Raw genomic sequence first — 25,157 nt, forward strand, 5'->3', positions numbered from 1 at the left:
AATTATTTGTTGTTGTTGTTGTCTTAAGTGAAGTTTGACCTCAGCGAGCGTGTTTTGGTATTTTGGTGCGTGCCATGCACTTGTGGTCCGAAAATAAAATGTACTGGTGTGTGTGTGTGTGTGTGTGTGTTTGTTTCAGAGGGTGAGACGGGTGGGAGTGAGAGCTTAGAGCAGCAGCTGTAATTTAGCAGTCTCTCTCCTTCGCAGCGGCTATTAAATACGTTTTATCTGGTCTCCCCAAGGACAACTTGGATATTCCAACACGGTTCTGCTGTGATCCAGTTTGCGCGTGTCATGCTGCGTGTGTTCATTCTGTGCGCAGAAGGCCTGCAAACGCCGGACGACGACATCAGCGACGCCTACTGCACCGTCACCCATGAAGGTAGGGGAATGGTCGAGGCAGCTGGGAAATGGGATGCAGATGTGAAATTGATGTGCGAAAAGCTAAACGTTCGTATTATTTGTGCTGTATTATAATTGATGCGAGCACTGGTCCCCCTGCTCCTCTGAAACAGCTGAGAGGCTATTATCGGAAAGCCGGCTTCAATGTCTCCCTGTGGGAGGGGGCACGCCGTCCAGGTCAAACTGCCCGTCCATGTTGTCGTTTATTTATTTGCAAGGGAAGAAACTTGTCGTCGTGTGAAAGAGTACACATAAACAGCCCAAAGGCACAGATCCAATCAAATCAATAAAAAGGGATGGCCGCACTGCAAGTGGGCAGGAGACAGAACAGGAAATGTTGGGATTTCCTGTGGATGTGAGGTGTGTGTGTTCCGGACACGCTCAATTGTTACCCACCTTTCCTCTTGAGTGGGATCCAGTCCTGCGGAGAAGCTGCCTCGGTCAGGACTTCTCTCCTTTGGGTTGTTGTTGTTGTTTTTCAGGAAAGGCAAGGATAACAATCTTTTTTTATTAAGGTTTTTTGTTGTTGTTAGTTAAGTTTTTGCCGTTTGGTATTCGTCGTCGATCGGCAGTCTTGGCGGGTGATGTAACGACCTCCAGCCCCGTAGTCGCCGACTCGCTCGAGGTTTCCGACCATGTTACGCTGTGTTGTTCAGCGGGCCAACAACCTGAGGCACTCGGACCCCCTGGCCAGTGTCACCTTTCGAGGTAAGAGGAGGACGGGTAGCCGAGGGGCAGTGGGGCCTCCTTCCAATTGAGTTTCAGCTCCGATGAGAGCTGCTGAATCATGTTTACCGTATGCTTCGGTCACTGTTGCGGCCACAGCTCCAAATTTCAAATGCAGTACCGTTTGCTGTCATATTTCCACGAGGTAATGTGTTCATGCGGTATGCGCTTCTCTTGACTTCCTGCTTTTGTGTGAGCGCAATTTCCTGCAGTACGGCACGCCAATGGGGAGCGCCCTCATCGTTCAGCCTCATCCCAAAATGATCCGGTACTTCGACTGGACCTTCGACTGGTGTGATGTGGCTGAAACGTTTTCTCCGGAAACCGGAAAAGAGAGGGTACAGCACAGCGAGTTCACGGCGCCGCGCTCCGGCCGTCGTCTATTCTCGTCCCGTGAACCCGTGCCAAGCTAAAACCGCCAGGAAGTTGACACCGTGCCACATCCCGTCTTAGAGACGTCAAGTCAGAATGTCTGCTCTCAGGAGATGGAGACCGAGTGAACCCTCTTGACCCCTCTGAGGAAGGGCGCCGGTGTTTTGTTAAGATATCTGCCGAGAGCGGAGGTGCACTTACGTGCGTGACTGTGTGCCTGTTCTCGCGAAAACAGGAAAGCAAACAAGCACAAGAAAAGAATGAGTCTTTTCCGTGTGCTCAGGTGCATATAAGAAGGATGATGATCTCTCTCTCTCTCTCTCTCTCTCTCTTCCTTCAGGGTCAAAGAAGAAAACCAAGGTCATCAAGAACAACCCCAATCCCGTTTGGAACGAGGTGGGCTGTGCACAATTTCCCAAATCTCAGATTCGACAAGCCGTCGGGTAATTGACGGCTTACTGACGTGAGCTTTGACTTCCAGGGGTTTGAATGGGATCTGAAGGGAGTTCCTTTCCAGCCGGGGGCCGAGCTTCACTGCGTCGTCAAGGACCACGAGAAGATGGGGAGGAACAGGTGAGCGCTCATTTTGAAAGGTGTGCGTGCAGATGTTTTCAGAGGTGGCTTGCGCGCAGGTTTCTGGGTGAAAGTCGGCTCGCCTTCGGAGACGTGCTCAGCTCTCCCAACCTGGCCGCGTCCTTCACCGTCTCTCTGCTGGACACCAAGAGGAACAACACGGGGGTGAGACACTTTGTCCCAATGCCTCTGTTAACATTTGGGGGGATTTTACGACATTTTATATTGATATAAAGCCTGTAGAGTATTACAAACGTAAATCCTGATTCAAATGCAGTAAAAGGTATGTGTTGTTTCAAGATGGATACAAAATAGTGAACATTTGAGCGGTCGCGCAGGATTTGTACTCTTAAGCTCTGATCGGATGCTGGGAGCATCACAAAATTGAACACTTTTAGTTAGTTTTTTAAAATTGCTATACCCGTAACAAAAAACTATTGTTAGCCTAACCCTTATCTGTCCGCTCCTGCTGATTTTCAATCACAAATCTGACACAATTCCGCTTTGTCTTTTTCAATACCGACGGTGTATACATTGTGGGAGATGTCGACCTTTTGCGCGTGTTTTCTTGTTTTGTTCTTAGGCCACGCTGACCTTGCAGGTTTCCTTCATCCCCCCTCCCGGCTCAGCTCCCATCTTCCAGTCCCCGTCGCTGCCTCACAGCAACCCGAATGCGGAGCCGGACACTGTCACAAGTAACGCGTCTCTCACTCCCGCCCGCAGGAGCCGCCGGTCGCCCACTGGGAAAACCTATTGCAACCCGTTGAATAGAACAGAACAGAATCCACTGTATTGTCGTGCACATATGCATTTAACCCAGCGCGGTAGTGGACACAGCGGCACACACTGGAGCGGCGTCTTGTCGATGTCGGTCCGTCGCCGCGTCCGTTCTCCAGCTCACGTGTTTTTGTTTATTTTGCCCACCTTCATTCAGCCGCTCGGTGTCTTGAACTGCGGTCCCCACGGCGGCCGGTGACGATCTTAGCCGCTCCGCCGCGGCTGCCCAAGTGAAGTGAAGTGTGTGTGCGTGCGTGTGTCCGTGCAGTGATCTCCCTGGACACTCTGGGCGAGGGGGACACGGAGAGCATGATCATGCTGGAGGCCCCGGAGGAGCAGGGTGAGGACGACGGGCGCTCCGTGGTGCCGGTCGGCCCCCAGGGACCTCAGAGCCGAGAGTCGCCCGCCGCCCAGACCCCAAAACGCTCGCCGCAGTCTTACAACGCCCACAGAGGGCTGAAGAGGAGGCGGAGGGGCACCAGCAGTCAGCCCAAACCGCTGGCCCACAAGCCTCAGGACATTCAGGTACGCAAGGAGGCCGTGAGCGCCTTCTAGTGGCTCGTGCTCACGTTGGCGCCGCCTGCGCAGGTTCGCGTGCGGGTCATCCAGGCTCGACAGCTGCCGGGCGTCAACATCAACCCGGTCGTCAAGGTAATGGTGGCCGGGCGGAGCAGGAGGACGCGCATCCGCAGAGGCAACAACCCCACTTTTGACGAGGTAAAGGCCAAAAATAACGGAGCCATGTATTGTCGTTGCCTCGCGTGTGGGCAAAGGCAAACGCAGTCGCCGATGCACTTTTAGCCGCTTACTCAGCAGAAATATAAAATGAGAACACTTTTGACAAGGAGCTGATGGAGGGCCCCAAATTAGTCAAAAAAGACTCTCGCTCCTGACGTCACTCACTCAGCCACGCCCCTTAAAGGCGCACATCCAACACAGCAATACTACAGTACGTACAGCAATTACACGATGAATACATGGCGTCCGTCAAGTACATTTCCTGCGTGCAGACTTTCTTCCTGAACTTCTTTGAGACGCCGTCCGACTTGTTCGATGAACCCATCTTCGTCACGGTGAGTGAGACCCGCCGGCCTCTTTTCTCCGCCGCTTCCCTCTTTGACGAGCCCGCCGTGCGGCCCGACAGGTGTGCGACTCGCGCTCCCTCAGAAGGGACGCCGTCATCGGAGAATTCAAGGTGAGCGTTCGGTGTGGGGTCAAAAGCGAGGCGCTTTCAAAGCTGGATTTGACCCGAGGGCTTGCGCGTTTGTGTCGACAGCTGGACGTGGGCGCCGTCTACAGCGAGCGTCGTGAGTAACGAGCGGCACGTGGTCCCGTGCCGGCCACCTGAAATAAACGGCCGTGCCTTCGCTAGGACACTGCTACTTGAGGAAGTGGCTGCTCCTCTGTGACCCCGACGACCTGTCTGCTGGGGTTAGAGGTTACCTAAAAGTCAGCCTGTGGGTGTTGGCCGCCGGAGACGAGCCGCCGGTGAGAGGCGAACGCGTTGGCTCTTAAATGTCCAGGATGTGGGCACGTGAGTGATTGTGTAGTGGATTTCCAGGCGGACAAGCGCGAGTGTGTGGAGGAAAAGGAGGACATCGAGGGGAACCTGCTGAGGCCCGCCGGTTTGTCCCTCAGAGGAGCCGCCTTCACCTTGAGGGTCTTCAGGGCCGAGGACCTTCCTCAGAGTGAGTGATGTGTACGAATGACCCGGTGGGCCGCACGCTCTCAGCTGGCATCCTCTCGTGTGCAGTGGACGATGCCTTCATGGACGGGATGAGGCAGGTTTTCGGATTCGACAGCAACAGGAAGAACTTGGTGGATCCTCTGGTGGAGATCCATTTTGCTGGCAAAACAGTTCGTGTCCAACAAATGTTTATTGTTAATTGCACACGTGCGCATGTTTGAAACGTAGTCGTTTGCTTTGAAATGAGGTCTGCACAAAGGTTCTGGAGAAGAACGCCAATCCACAATGGCACCAGAGTCTCACTATGCCAATAAGGGTGAGACCCGCAGCGAACGAATGAAATCCGATGAGATGTTGGACGAGTCTTCATTGTTTCTCCTTCCATCCAGTTTCCGTCCATGTGCGAGAAGATGAGGATCCGACTTCTTGACTGGTTGACCATTTTATCGGGATCATTTGCGTTTCCATCTCTAAATCAGCGAAGACGTTTTCCTTTCTCCCGACAGGGACCGAGCCAGTCACAATGATGTCATTGGCACCGCCCACCTCTGTATGTCCGAGATCTCGGCGCCCGGAGGGGAGATTGAGGGTGAGTTGTGGTTGACGTTTTGGCTTTAATGAAGGCTGGCTTAGACAGTCGAGTAGACCACGGTCGTGGTTACCCAAAGTCTTTTTGACAGCGGCAACGAGTTTGTATTTGCGTTTCGGGTAAGCATGCATCTCGCAATCACAGCTGCATTCTCTCCTTTCCACACACTACTACGCCGATGAGAGTTTGAAAAACCTGGTGTCTCCTTTCTCTCTCCCCTCGGACATCTGTCTGTCCTTCCCACTTCCTGTTCTCGCATTCAGACGACTTGACCCCGCGGAGCGCCCCCTCTGGCAGTATGTCCTCTGTCCTTTTACTCTTCTCTTGTCAATTCCCATCCGTTTCTGTCCAAAGAAGCTCATCAGTGTTGCCATTAAGTTCTCGTCCGTCTGTCTGTCCACAGTGGACGACACGCTCGGATTCCTGCCCACATTTGGTCCGTGTTTTGTCAACTTGTACGGCAGTCCCAGAGAGTTCAGCACCTTCAACGACCCCCACGAAGCCCTGAACCTCGGAAAGGTTGTGTGTTAAACGATATTTTTAGAGCGTGCGGTCCATTCGAAGGCTTACACAGCGACACGTACTCTGTTCATAGCGGAACATAAACATTCTCGGTTCAAGTGTGAGGGGCCTAAACTTGTCCGACTTCCAACGCGTTGGTTTGTTCCTCGCTCGTAATCGACACGACAAGCTGAGTTTCACCGCCTGATCTTCATCTTGCTCAAAAGCTCTGCTCATCTCAAATCCAAAGCGATGCGCCGCTGCCCTCTACTGGGATTTGTTAGTCATTACATTGCTTTATAAACCTGAGTTTCACAGACAAGCTGTACGAGACCCTCTTTTACCCTGCCCGTTAAAACACATACTTGACCAATATACGTGTCGGTGGCGGTAAACTGTTGGATTCCAGTTAGCCAATATAAATGTCCGTGGCAGTGAAGGAGTTTACGTTAAAAGATTTAAAACCCATAAAAAACATCTGTGGATTTCCATGTCAGGTTATAGCGGAGATTTCCGGACCAGACAACTAAATACATTCGACAAAAACATGATATAATGGCGCCGTGGTTGGTGAATTGCGATATTGCGGTGTGCTGTAGATAAGATAAAGATTGAACATTACACGGTAGCAGTCGTTGCTCGTGCTTCGCAGGGTGAGGGTGTGGCCTACCGAGGTCGGGTCTTGCTGGAGCTGACCACAAAGCTGGTGGACAAACCGGAGCCCAAAAACGAAGACATCTCGTCAGACCGTCTGCTGGTGGTCGAGGTGAGACACGAGCGACGAAAAAGTCAAAAGTGAAACGAATGGAAAAATCCCAAACTCTCACGACCTTCAACCACCAGAAATTCCTCAGAAAGAGGAAATTCTCCCTCATCGTGGCGTTTTATTCTGCCACGCTCCTCCAAGACGTCGACGACGCCGTCCAGTTTGAGGTCAGCATCGGCAACTACGGCAACAAGTTCGACTCCAGCTGCCTGCCGCTGGCCTCCACCACCCAGTTCAGCAGGGCCGTGTTTGACGGTGGGTCACGTGAACGCCGCTCGCGCTCTTTGCGTTGTGGTGTTCGAGCCGCTGCGTCGTCCGCGTGCCTTCCAGGTTGTCACTACTATTACCTCCCGTGGGGAAACGGCAAGCCGGTGGTGGTTCTGTCGTCGGCGTGGGAAGATATCGCTCCGAGGATTGAGGCTCTCAACATGCTTTTGGCTGCCCTCGACCGACTGGTGAGCTGGGGCGCGTCGTCGCGCGTCTGACACGGATGGCGGCGTGAGTGCGTGAGCGCCTGTGCGTTTCTAGGAGGCCAACCTGCAGCGGGTGCAGCTGGAAATGAAGGCGGGAAGCCATATGGACGAGCTGGAGCTACGAGTGGTGGAGCTGCTGGATCAGGTGATCACAGACTGCAGGTAAGCCGTTACGACGAAGTGGAGGCGCCGCGCTTTCGGTTGGCGGAACGCCGGATCATCTGGACGGTCTGAGTCATACTGGTTGAACGCACGTGTGACGAAGCCTCCGGGTGTTTTGTCGGGACTCCCCAGTCAGGAGCCGCCGACTCTCGAGCGCTGGCCGTGCGCGACTCCTCTGGACCGCTCGCTCCGACACGTCCGCGTTCTGCACCTGCAGCAGATCGCGGCGGCGGCGCTGGCCCTCAAACACGGGCCGGCAACGGAGCTTTCCACCGTCGTGGAGCAGGCGGACGACTGGGCCTGCCGCCTGCGGAGCTTGGCCGCGGAGGTGCGCGCGTCAGGAAAGCTGGGAAAGACGAACGTTTGACGAGAAACGCTAATCGTGTCTTTCTGCAGCCCCAGAACAGCCTTCCTGACATCGTGATCTGGATGCTGCAGGGCGAGCGGAGGGTGGCGTACCACCGCATCCCGGCGCACACAGTCCTCTACTCTGAGCGCCACGCGGGCAAACACTGCGGGCAGCAGCAGACCGTCTTCCTCAAAGTGAGAACACAAAAAAAAAACCTGAACCTGGTTTTCTAAGCCAGCGTTTTCTCACCTTTATTGAGCCGAAGCACATATTTGACGTGCTGACGCGCCCTTTATTAGTTCACCTTAACAAGCGCAGCCAAGTATGATTTGTTTGTTTATTGAATCGGTTATACGGCACCGCCAACACAAATAACAGCAAACGGTGACATTAGCCACAGTTAGCCATTGCCATGACACGCTAACTAGCCAAAGCATCAGTGTCGACACTGACAACAAAATGAAACAAATCAAGCTTGTTTGACTGTTTAACTTTCACGGAGCGAGTTGCACGATTAGTCTGCTTGCCGTGAAGTCGCGTCACGCCATTACGTCATTCATTGGGCACTCCACAATGAGCAAAGGTTACTTCAAAGTAGTCGGGAAATGCCAAATGAAGCCAGTTGACGTGAAGACCTTGCACTCATTCGCTGCAATAAAAGCCCGAAACCAAGGAAAACAGGCCAAAATCCAGATGTCAGGTGGTGAGGCAGGGCAAGAGTGTCATGAATGTGTCATTTAATCGCATGAGCACACCTGGAGGTTTGTGGCGACATCGGCAGTCTTCACGCATCGCCTTGAACCTCATATGGCGGCGATTCATACGTTAAATCAAATGTTATTGCTGCACAAATCTTTGCGGCGCTAAATTCTTAACAAACCACAGTAATGTTAGATAACCGCTGACAGTTATGTCGGCTAAATGAACAGTTTATGGCAGAGTGATTTATAAAGTGAAAAGTCCCAGCGCTGTCGTATATCATCACTCATGGAATGACTCTTGTCCAATGAAATTGCCAAGATACATTATTTGTAGTCAATAAAAGTGTCACAGCACAGTAGTTGGGAATCACTGGTCTTAACGTTAAAGGTTACTCACATGCGGTATCTGTCGCCGCGGCGTAGTATCCACAAGGCGGCGGCGGCGGGGAGGCCAAGCTTCCCGGTCAGCTCCGGGTCAAAGTGTGGTTCGGACTGGCCGCCGACGACAAACACTTCAACCTGTACGCTGAGGGAAAACTGTCAGTGTTCGCAGAGACGGTAAGATCCGTCGCCCGCCTCCTCGCGTCGGCGCCGACCGGCTCACTCGAAGACATCTCCCGCTCTCTCCCGACAGTACGAGAATCAGACTCGGCTCGCCCTCGTGGGCAGCTGGGGGACCACGGGTCTTACTTGCCCCAAGTTCAGTGACGTGACGGGAAGGGTGAAACTGCCCAAGGAGAGTTTTAAACCCTCGCCTGGCTGGAACTGGGCCGGGGACTGGTACATCAGCCCCGAGAGGACGTAAGCCACGATGACTCCGAGTGCAACGCGTCACAAATACGCCAATTAATCATCCGATTTCAACCCGATGACAGACTGCTGTTTGATGCGGACGCTGGTCACATGACCTACACGGAGGAAGTCTTTGAAAACCAGATGAGGTTACCTGGTAGCCAGTGGATCGGCATGCCCGAGGGATACGCCGATGTGGTACGTGACTCAGATCATTTTGGCATTGGCTTGCTGTTGCCTAAATGAAGGTGTGAGCTTCACAAATGACGACCTAATCATGTATTGCAAAATATTTTGCGTCCCGGAACTCAGAACGGGGAGAAGGCCGTGCCCAAAGACGACGTGGAGTGTCCTCCGGGCTGGGCGTGGGAGGAGCCGGAGTGGAGCGAGGACCTCAACAGGGGCGTGGACGATCACGGTGCGTCGGCATGTCCGAAATGCGCCGCGGGGCTGCCGCTTGACGAGCCCCTTCTCTGCGTGCAGGCTGGGAGTACGGCATCACCGTCCCACCGGACCGCCGGCCCAAGTCGTGGGTCCCCGCGGAGAAGATGTACCACACCAACCGGAGAAGGCGCTGGATGCGCATGAGAAGGCGGGACCGGCAGAAGATGGAAGCGCTCAGAAAGGTCGCTCGTTGAAAGATTCTAAGGCAACTGAAATCCACAGTGCTCAGTTGTTCTGACGCTTGGATCGACATTAAGAACAATATGAAACAAAAACAAATTGTGTGCGCACACACAATCAATTGCGAATGATAATCGGCAACATTTGGAGATTGATCGAAGCGGAATGATGCACCAGGTGGCGGTGCAGCTGCACAATTCCACTCTCAGCTTTGCGCTCTGAAGTGGAGCTGGAGAAGTTGCCCAAAGTACTTGAGTAGAAGTACACGTGTAAAAAGGAGTAGGGAATGGACAGTGCAAAAGGAAAAATGGATTTTTTGCAGTCAATTAGAATCGATACCTGTTTTTTTTTTTTTTTTTTTTTACGTTGTGTCGTCATCCGTGGTGGTTGAAAAAGTAACAAGCCTTGTTTGCTAAAGTAAGCAGTACAAATGACAGATGGCCTGTTTTTAAATGTAGGGAGTACAGATAAAACACTAATACTCGAGTACGGAAATCTTCCGAAGTACCGTAGCAAAGTCGTTGAGCTCGGTTCTTTGCCACATCACATTTGAAGAATCTGCGTGCGCTTTTCCGCCGTTGTGCCCCCCGCAGCAGCGTCCGGACGAGGCGGCGTGCGAGGGCTGGGAGTACGCCTCGCTCTTCGGCCGGAGGTTCCACCTGAAGCCCAGGAAGACCGACAGCTTCCGGAGGCGGAGGTGGAGGTGCCGCATGGAGCCCCTGGAGAAGACGGGCCCGGCGGCCATCTTCGCTCTGGAGTGCTCCCTGGTGAGAAGCGGGAGATCCGGAGCGACTCGCCAAACTCACCTTTGACCCTGTGCCTCATCTCACCCTCGCAGAGCGGCATAGAAGACAAACACGACGACAAGTCTGTCACCACCACCACCACCACCACCTTCGGAGTCCACAGACCCACCATCACCTGCTTCTTTGACCGTGAGTCTCCTCTCCCTCGGCGCCTGTCGGCTCACGCTGTCTTATTTATTTTTTGTATTTTTCAGTGGGCACCCGCTACCACCTGCGCTGCTACCTGTATCAAGCCAGGGAGCTGATGGCCATGGACAAGGACAGCTTCTCTGGTATGCTTCTGGGCACTGTCAGCCTAACATCGTGCGGAAGTGCCCCGACTGAGGCCCCAACCACTGCGACACTTGCGCTTGCGTAACCCCTCTGCGCTGTTTGTATTGCTGTTTATATGAGCTCATGGGCTATTTGAATAGCTCACCATGAGTGGCGCGTTTGTTAGTGCCGTGTGCGTAACTTTAGAAGCGCGCGTAATGACGGAAAGGAACGAACGGAAGGATGCGAGGTCATTTCGGAGGTGAAGTGAGAGCCGGTGGGAAAATGCGACATAGCTTCAGTTGATTCCAACCCTAACGGCCCCTCTGAGAATCTTGCCCCGGCCGCGCACGTCTCTCCGTGCGCTTCGGGGGTCACGCTGAAAGCTCACCCGCCGCTCAGCCCGCAAAAACACGATGGTGCTTTTTTTAATTTCAGACCCCTACGCCATCGTGTCTTTCCTCCATCAGTCTCAGAAGACGGTTACGGTGCGAAACACCCTCAATCCCACCTGGGACCAGACACTCATCTTCTACGATGTGGAAATCTTCGGGGACGCTGAGGCCACAATGGCCAGCCCCCCGCATGTGCTGGTGGAACTTTATGACCAGGACACATACGTGAGTTGGGACACGGTGTGCACAGCGCTCTCGAGGGAAGGAATAAGCCCAATTGAAAAATGGCACGTTCAATGACGCAGGGAGCGGACGAGTTCATGGGTCGCTGCGTGTGCTCGCCCTCGCTGAGCCGCTCGCCCCGACTGGCCTGGTTCCCGATCCGCCTCGCCGACAAAGACGCCGGCGAACTGTTGGCGGCTTTTGAGCTCGTACGCCGGGAGAAGGTCGGTGTTCATTTTGGGATGCTCGAAGGTTTTGAGGCGTTCATTAACAATGTCAACTCCGCAGCCGGCAGTTCACCACGTTCCAGGGCAGGAGGTGAGGGAGCTCGGCGCCTTCCTCTTCTCTCTTTTCGTTGATTTGCGCCTCATTAAAGTCGTCTTGTTGCTCTCTGCCACTCAGGCTGACATCGGGAGCGCCAGCCGTGTTCCGGATGAGGTAAGTCCTCGTGTTGGAATCGGTGTGGAGTTTCCATGTTCTCCCCAAGCTTGCACGCCTTTTTCCCTTCCTCCCAAATTCCCCAAATGTGCACGTTAGGTTCATCAAAGACTCCAAATTGCCCATAGGTTTGAATGTGAGTGCGAATGATCCTTCGGCTGGGATGTGGCTCGACATTTTCGACTGAGAGAGACCATCTCGAAATCCCTACTTGAGGCAATGAAACCCTTTATTGATGTGTCTGTTGCTGGGGAGATCTCGGAGGTACATCATACGATAGAAGAGTGCTTCTCAACCTTTATTGAGCCGTATTGAAAAACCTCTTGGCTCATCACCAAACAGAAAAGTCGCAAAAGCTTCATATGCTGAAATCATGAGGATGTTTGTCTGACGTTGCTCACACATTTAATATAACTCAAGTGTGACATCTGCACCTGTTCAGTTGTACAAAAAGCTGATCCGCTCGTTGTCTCCGTGTTTCCCTTAGTTGATGTTCCCGGGGTTCCTCTGTGACAGCGTGCAGACATGGGTACACGAATTGAACGCTAATTTCACAAATGCCAACCGAACTCCTTCGCCGTGCGATGAAATGATTGTTTTGCGACGTTGCTTCCTTTTGGCAGCCGGAGGAGTCGGACCTGCCGCGCCTGCCGCCTCAGAGGGAGCCCAATGTCTTCGTGGTGCCTCGGGGGATCAAACCTGTTCTGCGGAGAACCGCCATCGAGGAACGGCCGAGTGGTTTTTAGGGCGACTTGTGGGAACTTACTGTAGGCTTGAAAGAACACCGCACCTGCAACGCGAAGACGGCGTGGCTACTTGTATCGAGCCAGCCGTAACTCGGGGGTCTGCAAAATAATTTGCAATCAACTATTGTTGTTGTATCATTTCAAAAAGTGCATACTTTCGCTTGGGGAGCGACCGGCATGCCAATTCAATAAACATACTTAACCAATTACTCCTCCTAGATCAATTAACAGCCCCAATATGATTGCGATATGAAGTCTTTTTTTTTTTTTTTTTTTTTTTCTAAGAACAAAGCTCTTATTATTACAGGAATGAAGCCCTCTTTTTTCGTAAGCGTTAAACCTTACATAAATAACGTTCGAAAGGCTTTTGGTCCCTGAGCTTTGATATTTAGGTGTTGAGATTCCATGATGGAGTTCATTTTAAAATATGACGCTATACAAGGCTAGTAAAAATATATTACCAGTTGGAAAAAAGAAAAAGCAACTACAGTTTGAAAGGAACAAAAGTCGTTAAAATACCAAGATTTAGAAGCAAATTCGTCGTCAAAGGTGTAACGTTATGGAACAGTCTCGAGTTATGATCAATTAATATATTTAAAAGCTCATCAAAGCAAGATTATGGCAAATTTCTTGAAATAGTGAGGCTAAAAGGGAAATTGAAATGTGAAATATGTTCTGTTAAAAGGAGCAGAAAATACAAGCTTTATTCATCTCAAAGTTTTGTTCTCACGTCAGCATACATCTGCCTTTTCTTTTCGTTCATGAATGAAATAAAAATAAGTCCAACTGTCACAATCTTGCAAGTTTGGCTTGGAAAACTGCAACTCGATTCTGCTAAGATTACGACTTTATCCCCCCAAAATGTGTCTTTGCTCTTGTAAAGAATACCACTTTTATTTTCTTAAAAAAAAAAAAAAAAAAGGGACTTTGGGGCAAAAAGACAGTTTGGGAAACACTGATGTAGTTGATAAACAATAAGAAAATCCCTCGTGTGTAGGTGTTGGCTTGGGGTGTCCGCAACCTGAAGAGCTTCCAGTTGGCCAGCGTCAGCTCTCCGAGCCTGCAGGTGGAGTGCGGCGGCGCCGCGGTCCAAAGCTGCGTCATCCGCAGCGTGAAGAAGAAGGCCAACTTTGACGTCAACGCCCTCTTCCTCGACGTGGTGAGCGGCAACGGTTCGACGCTGACCTTTCCTCGGTGCCTTTACATCGCACCTTCGGAAAAGCCGCAGCCAAATGTGGAAACGTTGCACACTTTTTTCCGGCTGCGCCGCGATCGGTGTTGTCTTATTGTGGCAGCGCGCTCTCGCGGGTGGAAACATTCTCATCATTTTCCCCTAAACACCCGTCAGGGCGCTGCAGTGTGACACTCTCAGCCCCACGCTGGAAATGTTTGCATATTTTCCACTTCAATCAGTCCAACTATTGGATGTCGATTTATTCTGCGTCCAGGTAAACAAGCGGGGTGACTAAGGCAGTGTTTCCCAGGCTTTATTGAGCCAAGACACATATTTTACATCAGAAAACTTGAGTGGACCGAGGCGCTCGAGTTTTGATAGAGCGGGGGTCGGGCGACTCCTGCCGGAAGCCCAAATGCGTCACCGGGCCTCGTTTTAGCCGCGGCCAAAAATCAGGAACGCTCCAACGGTGACAACAGTTTATTACAATTAAGTACTACATAGTTCTCAGTCTTTGCACATTTTCTGCAATTATAATCTATGACTGATGTATTTATTGATAAACAAATCTCTTAATCGGTTTTGCGTGGTCTTTAATTCTTTTTTTTCCCCCACTTTACTTGAAGTGCATTTATTGCTCTGCCCGTCACTATACATAGCAGGCATCGATAGCTGAACATTATTTGTAGTAAACATTTAGGTGAAATTGGATAACTTCCCGCCGCGCAGTGGTTGGGGAATCGCTGACTTTGGCTTCTTCGTTGTGGCAGAGACTCCCCCTCGAGGAGCTCTACATGCCCCCCATCGTGATCAAGGTCATCGACAACCGTCAGTTTGGCAGGAAGCCCGTGGTGGGGCAGTGCACCGTCCGTTCCCTGGAAGAGTACCGCTGCTCCCCCGGGGAGGAGGACGACGACGAGGAGGCGGAGGAGAGGGACCGGGGGGAGTCGGACCAAGGCCGAGGTGAGGCGCGGCGAGGGAGTGCGGTCCCGTGACGTCGTGAACATCTCTGGCGTGTGCGCTCGTGTAGGTCAGATCCCCCGCGTGGTTAGCGGCGACGCCTTCATTACCGTGGACGACGACGAGCCGCTCATCGCGCATCAGGTGGCGTCGCATCTTCAATTCGCTTCCTTCCTTTGCTTGTTGATGGAACCAAACCTTTGTCACCCGAATCAAGCTTATTCATTGAAAACAACACGAGGCTTTTGACTAACACGCATGAACGTGTACGTACAGAGCCCCAGACGTGACATGGGATTTTTCTTTTTTCTTTTTAAACTGTGCCTGCAATCGAAGCTATCACATGAGCACAAAATGCTAATTTGCGGCCACGAAATGGGTATAACTTGCAGAGCACAGCTACATTGTGGCCAAAATGGCGGCACGCGTCATATCTGAGGTTGTGTTATGTACTCACTGCTCGATGCTACTTACCTTTTGTGTGTGTGTGTGTGTGTGTGTGTGTGTGTGTGTGTGTGTGTGTGTGTGTGTGCGTGCGCGTGCGCGTGCGTGTAGCTTGCAGACGGAGCCAGTTCCGCTATCATTAACCTCTCCGCTTCTAGCGGCAGCCTCCACGTGGGTAACAAACCTGAATCTCGCGTGCCTCATTTGTACAGACGCATGCCGTAACTACGTGCTCGCTCAATCTCTAGTTTGTGAATGCTGAAGGGCACCAAAATTCTTTAGTTTATTATTCCAACCACTCCTTCCACATTTCTCAACCGATTCAAACCATTCCAAATTTTCTCAAAATTCAGGACATTTGAGCTTGTGTTTTTCATCTATTACATTTTTGCTTTGTGGACATTTTTCAAACATTTTCCACAACAATCGCCTCATTCAAGTAAATGACACATTCAGAAAAAGAGAGAAAAATTCATGACAACTTAAAACTATTCAGCTATTTTTCACATTCTCCAAATTCCCACATTTTTCACATTGAGCTTCACAAATGAAGAGCTATTTGACATATTTACCTCCTCCTTCCACATTTTACAAATGTACTTGTGTAATTTAAATTCAGCCCCGCATTCAAATGTTTTCCACTGAATGAATTCCCTTGCATTTCAATCCAGTGTCATTTTTTAGTTATTGTGGAAAGAGGCAATGGTTTATGACAGACAGACAAAAGAAAAGAGCTCGCCGCTAACTAGAGGTCGGGTGGTTTGAACGTTTTTATTGATGGCGTTTATTTTCAGCGCGACACTGATGGATCACAGCGCCTGGGCCGAGATGAGGACGGAGGATGGAAGGAGATGAAACACGACACTCCTTACATTGCGCTCTTGCGGCCGCGGTTCGGCAAAAAGAAGCGGCGCTCGCGAGCCGAGGCCTGCGCGCAGCGCCGCACGCCGCGCTGTGCGGTTACGCACGAAACCGGATCCCCCATTTGAGCGGGAGACCGTGCTCCTTGTAACATTCTTCCATTTTATTTATCCAAGCCAGGTCAATTAGAAGACTTAGCATGACCCGGACCAGACTACACACGTTAACGCTCACGTTGCATGTGCAAGTACACTTCCTGGCTTGTCGTGCCCCCGCTCACCAGTAATTGGGGGCGATTTCTTTCTCTCTAAACAGAGATATTTGTTTTATTAAGGGTCCTATATTGAAGCCAGTCAAATTAAAGGCTTGGCTTTCTTTCTGGCTGCAGCCAAAGTCAACAGTGCTGCTACACTGTAGATCCTTTCCACCGCAGACAGTGAGCAAAGAGGGGCTTAAGGAGGGACAAAGTCAATAAAGCAGAAGCACAACGTTAAAAAGGGAGCTGAAAACGTGAGGGCTAATAAGTCATGGCAGCAAAAAAAAAAAAAAAAAAAAAGCAAACGCGCTTTCTCATGTGCTGCTGCGTCTTCTTTTGTGGGCTCATGCGTTATGATGATGATGATGATGATGATGATGATGACCAGATTACCCGTCGTCTCATATTTGCTTTCGGACTTGGAAGCGGTTCAGGGGATCGTCTTTCTACGCCGTCGGCCCTGATACCCCCTTCGATATCTTCAATATTAGTTTCATGTTTTCTATATTGACCGTGTGCAATGCACCCTTAATGTTCCCCTGCCGCTGAGTCGATGTTGGCGCAGTTGGCCCACAGAGGGCACGTTAAACCGCTGCCCTTTTCCATGCCATGCTGGCCCTTTGGAAAAATGAGGGAAAGCCATCGTGTTTATGCGCGAGTGTGGGAAGCAGGCGAGAGGGTATCCTACGCTGAGCCCACCCCGCCAAGGGAGCACGCTTGTCCAAGATTTGAGCGCCCACACAAAGGAAAAAGCGGCGCATGAGCATTTTAGCGTTCCTTAGAGGGTTGAAGGTTGGCGGGCGTCACAGGGTCAAAGTCGAACGTGCGTGTGCCGCTTTGTAGTCGCCGCTGCCGCGGTTTGACTGTGAGAAAAATGGCCAAAGCGAAAGCGAGTCGACTTTTAGTCAACTTGACGACGACGCTCACGCTCTCATACTGGGAAAATGAGCCTCCATTAAAAAAAAAAAAAAAAAAGTGACATAAAAAGCCGACGGCCGGCATCCAAACCGCAGAAAGCCGTCAGTCAACATTTGTAGAGAATGGAAGACGGCGAGCGCGGCCTCACATGACTCATGGCAGCCGCGCTCGCACTTTACAAGCTTTACTTTCACGCCAGCGCACATTCCAGAACAAAGAGACTTCTTGTTTTCTCCAAGCGCAAACTCTTCATGTGGTTTGAGGAGAAAGTCGGAGAAATGTGTTAACAAGCGACTTAGAACGTGTTTAATCTTCTACTCCGGGACGTCTCCGGGGGGGCACCGCTTTTATTGATTTATCGATCGAGTCGGCTGTCAGGTGCGCTACGCGGCATAAGCGCATATTCTCCGCAGCTGACCTCTGGTTGTGCCCCTACCAGGAGGAAGAGTTGATGGACTGGTGGAGCAAGTTGTTCGCCTCAACGGGAGAGATGAACAAGTGCGGGACGTACCTGGAGCGAGGCTCGGACACCCTGCGGGTCAGCGTGCCCGTAGCGCGTCTCTTTTTCTTAGCTGAAGCATCAAGCCATCCGTTCTCATGTCAGTGTTTCGCATCCTCAGGTCTACGATAGGGAGTTGGAGAAGGTGGAGGCATTTGAGGGTCTTTCGGATTTCTGTCAAACCTTCAGACTGCGCCGAGGAAAGACGCAGTTGGAAGGCGAAGATCCTTCAGTTGTGGGCGAGTTCAAGGTGAATCACGTCTCCCGACGGGTGCGGCAGTGTAGTCGCGGACTGTAAAAAAACCCGCTCGCTGTCGTCGAGCAGGGTATGTTTAAGATCTACGCGTTGCCCGATGACCCCTCGGCCCCCGCGCCTCCCCGAAAGTTCAGGAAGCTTCCCCCCAACGGCGCGGAGGAGTGTTTGGTCCGAGTCTACGTTGTCCAGGCTCGAGGACTTCAGCCCAAAGATGCCAATGGCAAGGTCCGCTCTGTGAGACCACGGTGATAAAAAGACGCTTTTGATGCGTATACACTGTCTTTGCATCTGTGTGTTGTAGTGCGACCCCTACGTGAGGATCACACTTGGGAAGAAGACCATCAATGACCATGAAAACTACATCCCTTGTACTCTGGAGCCTGTTTTTGGCAAGTAGGTGCAGTTCTATTACATGTCAACATAGCACTCAATCCAGCGAGCACGTCATCAGAACGTCGCCGCCGCCGCATCCCTTTTCATTTGACGCTCCTTGTGCAGGATGTTCGAGCTGAGCTGTTCCCTCCACCAGGACAAGGACCTGCAAGTGACGCTGTATGACCACAACGTGCTGACCAAAGACGAGAAGATCGGCGAGACGCTCGTTGACTTGGAGAACCGCTTCCTGTCTAAATACGGAGCCGGCTGCGGTCTGCCGCAGTCGTACCGCCTGTGGGTGTTTCACGTCACTGTACGCATTGATTACGGGCAACCCTTCACCCGCCTTTCACCCCCACGTGTCGGCCGTTAGCTCGGGCGTGAACCGGTGGCGGGACCAGCTCACGCCCAGACAGCTGCTGTCCCGAGTTTGTGAGCGGCAGAACCTGCGGAAGCCCCTCTACCGCAAAGACACGGTCCGCTTCAGAGGGGCGCAGTACGCCGCCGCTGATCTCGGTGAGACACCTGACGCTACTCTGCGCGCCCGCTATAACATTAGCATTGCGTGGCCAAATGTGTCAAAAATAACAAAAATAGGACATTGAACAAATTTGGAAACAGGAGGTATTGTCCCGACGCCAGCGATGTATGAAAGATGATCATAGAAGTCAATGCTTTGACATGATTTCTAATTTGTTTACCGAAGACGACGACTTTCATCATGCGTATGTTGTTTTTTAGCCGACAGACACACGTGCCAACGCCACCTGGGCCCGATCGAGGAGCGTCTCTCGCTCCACATCCTGAGGCAAATGGGTCTGGTGCCGGAACACGTCGAGACCCGAGCTCTGTACAACCCGTTGCAGCCCGACATCGAGCAGGTAACTTCCGGTTGCTCCGCTTTCCGTTTGCTTCTCGCCCTCGCTTCACATGGGTTCGAAAATGCCGCCGCCCCCCGACCTCCTCCTCAAAGGGACGTCTGATGATGTGGGTGGACCTGTTCCCCAAGTCTCTGGGACCACCCGGACCCGCCTTCAACATCACGCCGCGCAAGGCCAAGAAGTAAGAAATCGCACAGAATCAAGTTATTGATTATGGCATTCATTCTAAACCGGCGTTTTCCATAATCCATAACATAAATGAAGGCAAGTTCAGAGACAGGAAATGGTCTTAAAGGAACTGCCTTCATTTACACTTTTTTAGGCAGACACCGATGACAGCGCGCGATCGAGCTGTTCTTTTTCGTCGCGTGCAAGGCCAACAGAGTTTGAATATGAGGCAAGCGGTGTTGCGCCTCTTCTGATTGCGGGTCGCGCAATGTAGCTCAATGAGATGGCGCAAAAGCGTCGCTACTTAATAAAATACTCAGATAAAAGTCAAAAGATTGTTGCATTCAAACTACTTTAGTCCAGAAAGTGGCTGTAATGGAGATGATCATTTCTTGCGCGGCACACCTTCTTGGGAATGGCCGTCCTAATCAATAGACGTGCAGGTTCTTGCTGCGCTGCATCATCTGGAACACCAGCGATGTCATCCTAGACGACGTCAGTATCAGCGGCGAGAAGATGAGCGACATCTACGTGAAAGGGTAGCTGCGACAGATGACGTCGTCAGAGCGACCCCCCGTTGACCCCGCGTCTGCGTCCTTTTCCTCAGCTGGCTGGACGGGCACGAGCACAACAAGCAGAAGACGGACGTCCACTACCGCTCGCTGGACGGGGAAGCCAACTTCAACTACAGATTCGTCTTTCCTTTCCTCTACTTGCCCGCCGAGCAGCTCTGCGTTGTCGACAAAAAGGTGAGGAGGAGGACAGGAAGTGGTTTTCAGCAGAATATTGCGGTCAGTTTTTGTCTGGTGTGACGCACTTGTCTCCATCTGCAGGAACATTTCTGGAATCTGGACAAAGCTGAAACTAAACTTGCCCCCAGACTGACTATTCAGGTGTGGGACAACGACAAGTTCTCCTTCGACGACTACCTCGGTATTTATACACGCTCGCGTGTGTGTGTGTGTGTGTGTGTAAGTGAGCATGTGTCACTGTCTGTCGGGAATTGAACCTACAACTTCAAACGAAGTCGAGCCACTCCATTTCCGAGCTGCTGGCGCCTCACCAAATGCTTCCTGGAAAGGAGGCCGTATTTCCAGACTGCTACCGATTAAAGCACCTTAGAAAAACACTGAATTCCTGCCGGGTGACATGAAGATGGCGTTAGCTCATTTTGGGCCCGAGCTTCGGCGCTAAATGTAGCTCGCAGTCACATGTGATAACCTCGGTGACCACCGCAACGGCAACTCGGCCCGCTCCGTACTCGAGCTGTCAGAATTCTGCCTTTCTTCAAGCCTGACGCCGCGCCAGCGCCGTCCTGGCGAATGACTCGCCGCTCGGCCCGTCTGTTCTTTCTTTGACCGAGACTCGAGGATGAGGAGAGGCAGAGGAGGAAGATGAGGAATCCAGATTGTGATCTGTCACCATGTCGGTCCGCTGCTGCGTTTCCTGTCGCTCAGGTTTATTCGGCCCGCGCTCGGCGCGGCCGCGTGGCCGCCTCAAAGCATTTCTTCCATTCCGGCCTGTCTTCAGCTCATCAGCGCGACCGCTGCCTTTCTTCATGCTCCTGCTCGGTGTGAGGGTCAGACATTTTCCTACCGTCGAATACTCGGGAACCCTGGAAAAACACTTGCAGTGGACGCGCCGTCTCTCGCCAGTCGTTCATCACCCCGCAATGCCTCCATATTTAACGTCAACTCTGATCAAACTGCACTAACGTTCACCTCGGGATCCCTCAAAGGTCCGTAAATACGGAAAAAGGGGCTGACGCTGATCTCATTTTCCTTCATAATCCATAAAATCATCAGAAACAGCTTTGACCTTTCGAGGGAGACACATTTCCAAGTCGGGTTGCATGAAACGTCTCGCCACTGGCCGGCCATCTTGAAAATTCCTGTGGCGACTAAGTCAGCGCGTGAAAAAAAATGTAAAAACACCAAGATGTTCCTTCACTTTTCTTGCCACCGGACAATATCTCAACAATCAGAGATCTTCTGTCCGAACGAGACGCAAAAGATGATTTTCAGTACATTGGACTGGTTGACGTTGAGAATGTATCTTGACTTCTCATTGAATCTTGTTCATAATCATTTCTTTCCCTCTGTAAAGCACGGCGGATTTGCTTTGTGTTTGAATGGCGCTGTACAAATAAACCCGCCTCGCCTTCAGGTCACTTGGTGATGGATCTGAACCGCACGATTCGTCCCGCCAAGTCGCCGGAGAAGTGCGGCCTGCGTCTGCTGGAGCAGCCGGCCGACCCGCGGGCGTCTCTGTTCGAGCAGAGGACCGTCAAGGGTTGGTGGCCCTGCCTCCGCGACCAGGACGGACAGAAACTCCTCGCTGTGAGCCAGTCACCGCGCAAACGGCACTTGGCTCCGCAGACAATAATTATGACAATGTGTTGTGACGTGGTGGCGCTACAGGGGAAGGTGGAGATGTCGCTGGAGATAGTGACGGAACAAGAGGACGAGGAGAGACCGGCCGGGCTCGGGCGAGACGAGCCCAACGTCAACCCCCACCTGGAGGAACCTCGGTGACTGCAAACTGGAAAAAAAAAAAAAAAAAAAAAAAAAAAAAAAAGTCATGAAATGAGGACTATCTCCATTTAAGCAAAATGATTTGCCGTTCATCTGTTCAGGCGACCCGAGACTTCCTTCCTGTGGTTCTCGTCCCCCTACAAGACGATGCGGTTCATCCTTTGGCGACGCTTCAAGTGCTTCATCGTCCTCTTCCTCGTCCTCGTCCTCATCCTCCTCTTCCTCGGCGTCTTCCTCTACTCCTTCCCGGCAAGTTTGCTTTTTTTTTTCGGAATCGTTCAAGTCCATTCAGAATCCCTTTTTTCGTGATTAGGGAGTAGGTGATGAGTGAATGATTCCGAACGCAGCCGCTGCGTTCGGAATCATTCACTCATCACCTACTCCCTAATCGTGAAATAGGGCTTTTTGTATCGTGAACTACATAGTTTCAAATTTGAGGGGCAAGTCAGCTTCAGATATGCTGCTGTTTGAGCAAAGTAAAAGTCATTCCCGCTGACTACAATATCATTTGGAATACCGTGGCGCCTTGACATACAAGTTGAATTGGTTCCTTGACTCAAATCATCTTTCACTATTGAAATCAATGGAAGTGCCGTTAATCCATTCCGGCCTTCCCCTCCCAAAAGAAAACCAACCCCCCCAAAAAAATGTGTAATGTGTATTTTAATAATCGAAATAGAAATCTATAATATATTGCTTTGTACAAACATAGTGCCATAACATAATGAAATAGAATGTAAAGAATTAAAGTTTGTGCGTCATGATTTAATGCTTCAATTCAATACGTTGTGCTGCTCTTTCTGGTGTGCCCGCCTCGGCCACCGGGAGGCAGTATAATACTGTCATGCAGACAAGCAAGGAGTAAATGTACTCAACATCTGTAAGTGACTCAGTAATCTGCAGAAATGTTGGTCATTTTTTTGCGGCAAGTGAAGAATATAGGGATGTAAGAATTGCTACATTTTTGTTGTTGTTGCAGCGTTAGTTTCCCAATATTTGTCCCTTAAAGCCTTGCAACGCCTCCGCATAGATGCTACGTGCTATGCTGATAGCATGAGATGCTAGAGTCGAGTCGCTCGTGTTTTAAGACACCACTGTATTTCCCCAGCTTAACTTCAACGGGTAATTTGCCGGAAACTGTCCGGCGCCGCAGTGGAAATTTTCAAAATTTAAAAAATTCAAACAGCACTACAAAATGCCAACGCACTTTCGAGGGCACTTGGTGGATAGGGAGCGATTCCCAACACAGGCTGTTGGAAGTCAAATTGTCCGTCTTTGTCTCCTGTGTCATGACCTACAGAACTACGCTGCCATGAAGATGGTGGGCCCGTTCGGACCGGCCCGAGTCGCGGAGTGACCTCGGAGAGGATTCACCCAATCAGAAGCATCGGCGGGGACTCGCGCTCGTCTCGTCTGCGTCACGCTCGTCTCCCTCGTGGCGTCTCTCCTCTCTCTTTCCGTTTCATGCGCTCCTCTCATGTGCGCTCACGCAGCGAGGCGGGCGGAGGAAGCGCAGCCAGCAGAACTTGAACGGCCGCCACGGAATCGGAGATGGATTCTGATGTCGCGAGCGCCCGCTGCGATGCCTCCGACTCGTTTCGCTGCGGCGAGGAGGGAAAATTCCAAATGGACTCATTATTCTCTTTGAACGCCAGTCGCGAGCGCTGCTGCGTTCATACGGAATTGTCAGATCTTCATTTCCTTTCCCCTCAGATGCTTCTCTTTCTCGTCTTCATGGCTCCCACCATCACCATCATCATCATCATCATCATCAGCAGCAGCAGCAAAGGTGGATCAAGCCACTGATGGAAAAGTTAGTCTGTGAACTCGACCCGAGTGGAAAAGTTGACTTAGTCGGCCCGCCGGCCTTGTAAACAAAAGTCCCATTGAGCGCTCAAACGTTGGAAAGACTTTTGGTACCACGTTGACGTGCCAGATCCAAAGCTGCTGTCGCTTATTGGTTCTGCCCTCTCCCTCCCCTCCTTTCACTCACTTCGGTTTCGTTATACTTATCTCCTTCGTTTATTCATACTTGTCCCACCTGCTTTGAAGCCCAAAGCTCAATTGCCCAAACTTTTTGTATCGCGTACGTCTGTCTCCATGGCAACACGCAGACGAGCCCTAGAGTTTTTTGTCTTAGCCGTATTATCAATAAAGGTTGACTGCACAGCGTCGGCTCCTGTTCTGACCTGACCTGATTGTGAACTCCCCGACAAACTCTTGGGAGTGATTTGTGTCCGGAGCTCCCAGCGCTCCAAATGAGGCTTCCCGCCTCGCCTTTCCTCTCCATGCCTGGCGCTACCGCATCCGGCCTCATCCTCGGCCGCTCGCCTCGTCCTTGTCTCGTCTTTCGCCCTCGTCCTCGGGGCGTTGTTATGGTCATCGCGAACTGCGGGTGAACCGCTGACCGCAAGAGTGTGTGTGTTGGCGGTGTGGGTGGGCTGCAGTGGAGATCTGTCTTCACTCCTCCAGCTCCCATTTTCGTGGACCTTCACTCGCTTCCTCCTCCTCCTCAACGATGTCGCCTCTCTTCCTACTCGCTCTTGTCTTTTCACCTATGAACTCGTGTGTTTTCAATTCCTTTTACACTGTCCCTCAAAGGTGTTTTTTTTGCCCCCCCGGGCGTGAAAGATACCCACAGGGAATGAAGGGACTTGAAGTCGACCCGTGGTTATCCGTCCGCGGCCCGCTGAATTTTATGTGGAACATATCCACATCTCTGTCACAGAATATTTTCAGCGATATTTTTTTCATGGGTTTTTATAAAAGTTTTTATATGGTCTCGAAATTAGGAATTTTGATTTGTTGTTGGTGGTTCTGGAACATAACCCCTGCGATAAATGGTCATGTCTGTGGTTATGTCAATTTTGGGGAAACTGGTTAAAAAAAAAATATATAAAAATATGTGTTGGTGTCCCTCTGGGTTGCGTTTTAGGAACCTAAAACTCTCCAGAAAATTTACTCATTATCAGTGTTCCTTCTCTCATTTGAATCCCATTAAAAAAAATAAAATAAATAAAAAATCCATGACTGAGGGGTCAGGGTCGACCAGATGTAGTGGAAAATGGCTCCGGGCTATCATGCGTTGTTTCGTTCTCACCTTTAACACGTGTGGAGGCAGGCAACATCAAATGTTTGCGGCTCGTAAAAATGCGAAGTAGCGCCGTCAGCATCACGCATGATGACATCAGCTCGCAAACACGATGAGACGGCAAGCAGATGTTTTGTTGTTTTCAGTGAGACATCATTATGCGTGTAGTTAGCAGAGGTAGCAAAAGTACAAATACTTAAAAACAAATACGTAAAAATGCTCTGGTAAAAGTAGAAGTACTAAGAAAAATGAGTGACAAACAGTACAGTTATCTGTGTTCAAATAGTGAGTAAAGGTCAAATGTGGTCAGAAAAATAAATGGTCAAGTATAGATGACATAATTACATGAACACAATATTTGTCCTGTACTTGGTTACTTCCCACCAC

General features: G+C 51.1%; 1 protein-coding gene across 7 annotated transcripts; it reads left to right on the plus strand.

Moving 5' to 3' along the window:
* Positions 1-45: 45 nt before the first annotated feature.
* Positions 46-23,849, plus strand: dysf (dysferlin, limb girdle muscular dystrophy 2B (autosomal recessive)). Of its 7 annotated transcripts, none has more exons than XM_061669668.1 (57): positions 46-382; positions 1,841-1,896; positions 1,982-2,073; positions 2,133-2,238; positions 2,657-2,768; positions 3,119-3,375; positions 3,439-3,567; positions 3,861-3,923; positions 3,995-4,045; positions 4,127-4,157; positions 4,223-4,338; positions 4,412-4,538; positions 4,604-4,707; positions 4,785-4,853; positions 4,927-4,970; positions 5,044-5,126; positions 5,390-5,422; positions 5,530-5,645; positions 6,280-6,393; positions 6,471-6,648; positions 6,724-6,848; positions 6,922-7,028; positions 7,161-7,356; positions 7,425-7,571; positions 8,502-8,636; positions 8,713-8,879; positions 8,954-9,068; positions 9,183-9,288; positions 9,354-9,496; positions 10,088-10,261; positions 10,333-10,429; positions 10,495-10,572; positions 10,991-11,172; positions 11,253-11,393; positions 11,458-11,487; positions 11,572-11,607; positions 12,095-12,136; positions 12,231-12,330; positions 13,349-13,512; positions 14,298-14,490; positions 14,558-14,631; positions 15,043-15,102; positions 17,406-17,504; positions 17,587-17,715; positions 17,791-17,946; positions 18,023-18,114; positions 18,220-18,390; positions 18,470-18,612; positions 18,838-18,977; positions 19,070-19,158; positions 19,589-19,684; positions 19,753-19,894; positions 19,979-20,078; positions 21,312-21,484; positions 21,566-21,675; positions 21,781-21,928; positions 22,980-23,849. In XM_061669668.1, the coding sequence occupies exons 1-57, from the start codon at positions 295-297 to the stop codon at positions 23,034-23,036; spliced, it is 6,426 nt and encodes a 2,141-aa protein (XP_061525652.1). In that variant the 5' UTR covers positions 46-294; the 3' UTR covers positions 23,037-23,849. The 7 variants fall into 7 exon arrangements, with proteins under 7 accessions (XP_061525652.1, XP_061525653.1, XP_061525656.1 ...); XM_061669669.1 differs by having other exon boundaries at positions 10,091-10,261; XM_061669674.1 differs by having other exon boundaries at positions 327-382; positions 1,341-1,896.
* Positions 23,850-25,157: the final 1,308 nt, after the last annotated feature.

The sequence above is a fragment of the Phycodurus eques genome, chromosome 23, assembly GCF_024500275.1.
Source record: "Phycodurus eques isolate BA_2022a chromosome 23, UOR_Pequ_1.1, whole genome shotgun sequence".
NCBI lineage: Eukaryota > Metazoa > Chordata > Actinopteri > Syngnathiformes > Syngnathidae > Phycodurus > Phycodurus eques.

What these genes read in the sequence shown, in the direction of transcription:
- dysf (XM_061669668.1), top strand. Translation starts at nt 295, where the DNA reads ATGCTGCGTGTGTTCATTCTGTGCGCAGAAGGCCTGCAAACGCCGGAC. An exon ending in CGCCGTCTACAGCGAGCGTC is followed by an intron (nt 4,158 to 4,222) that starts GTGAGTAACGAG and finishes TGCCTTCGCTAG; the next exon opens with GACACTGCTACTTGAGGAAG. An exon ending in CCAGCCGTGTTCCGGATGAG is followed by an intron (nt 11,608 to 12,094) that starts GTAAGTCCTCGT and finishes TGTTTCCCTTAG; the next exon opens with TTGATGTTCCCGGGGTTCCT.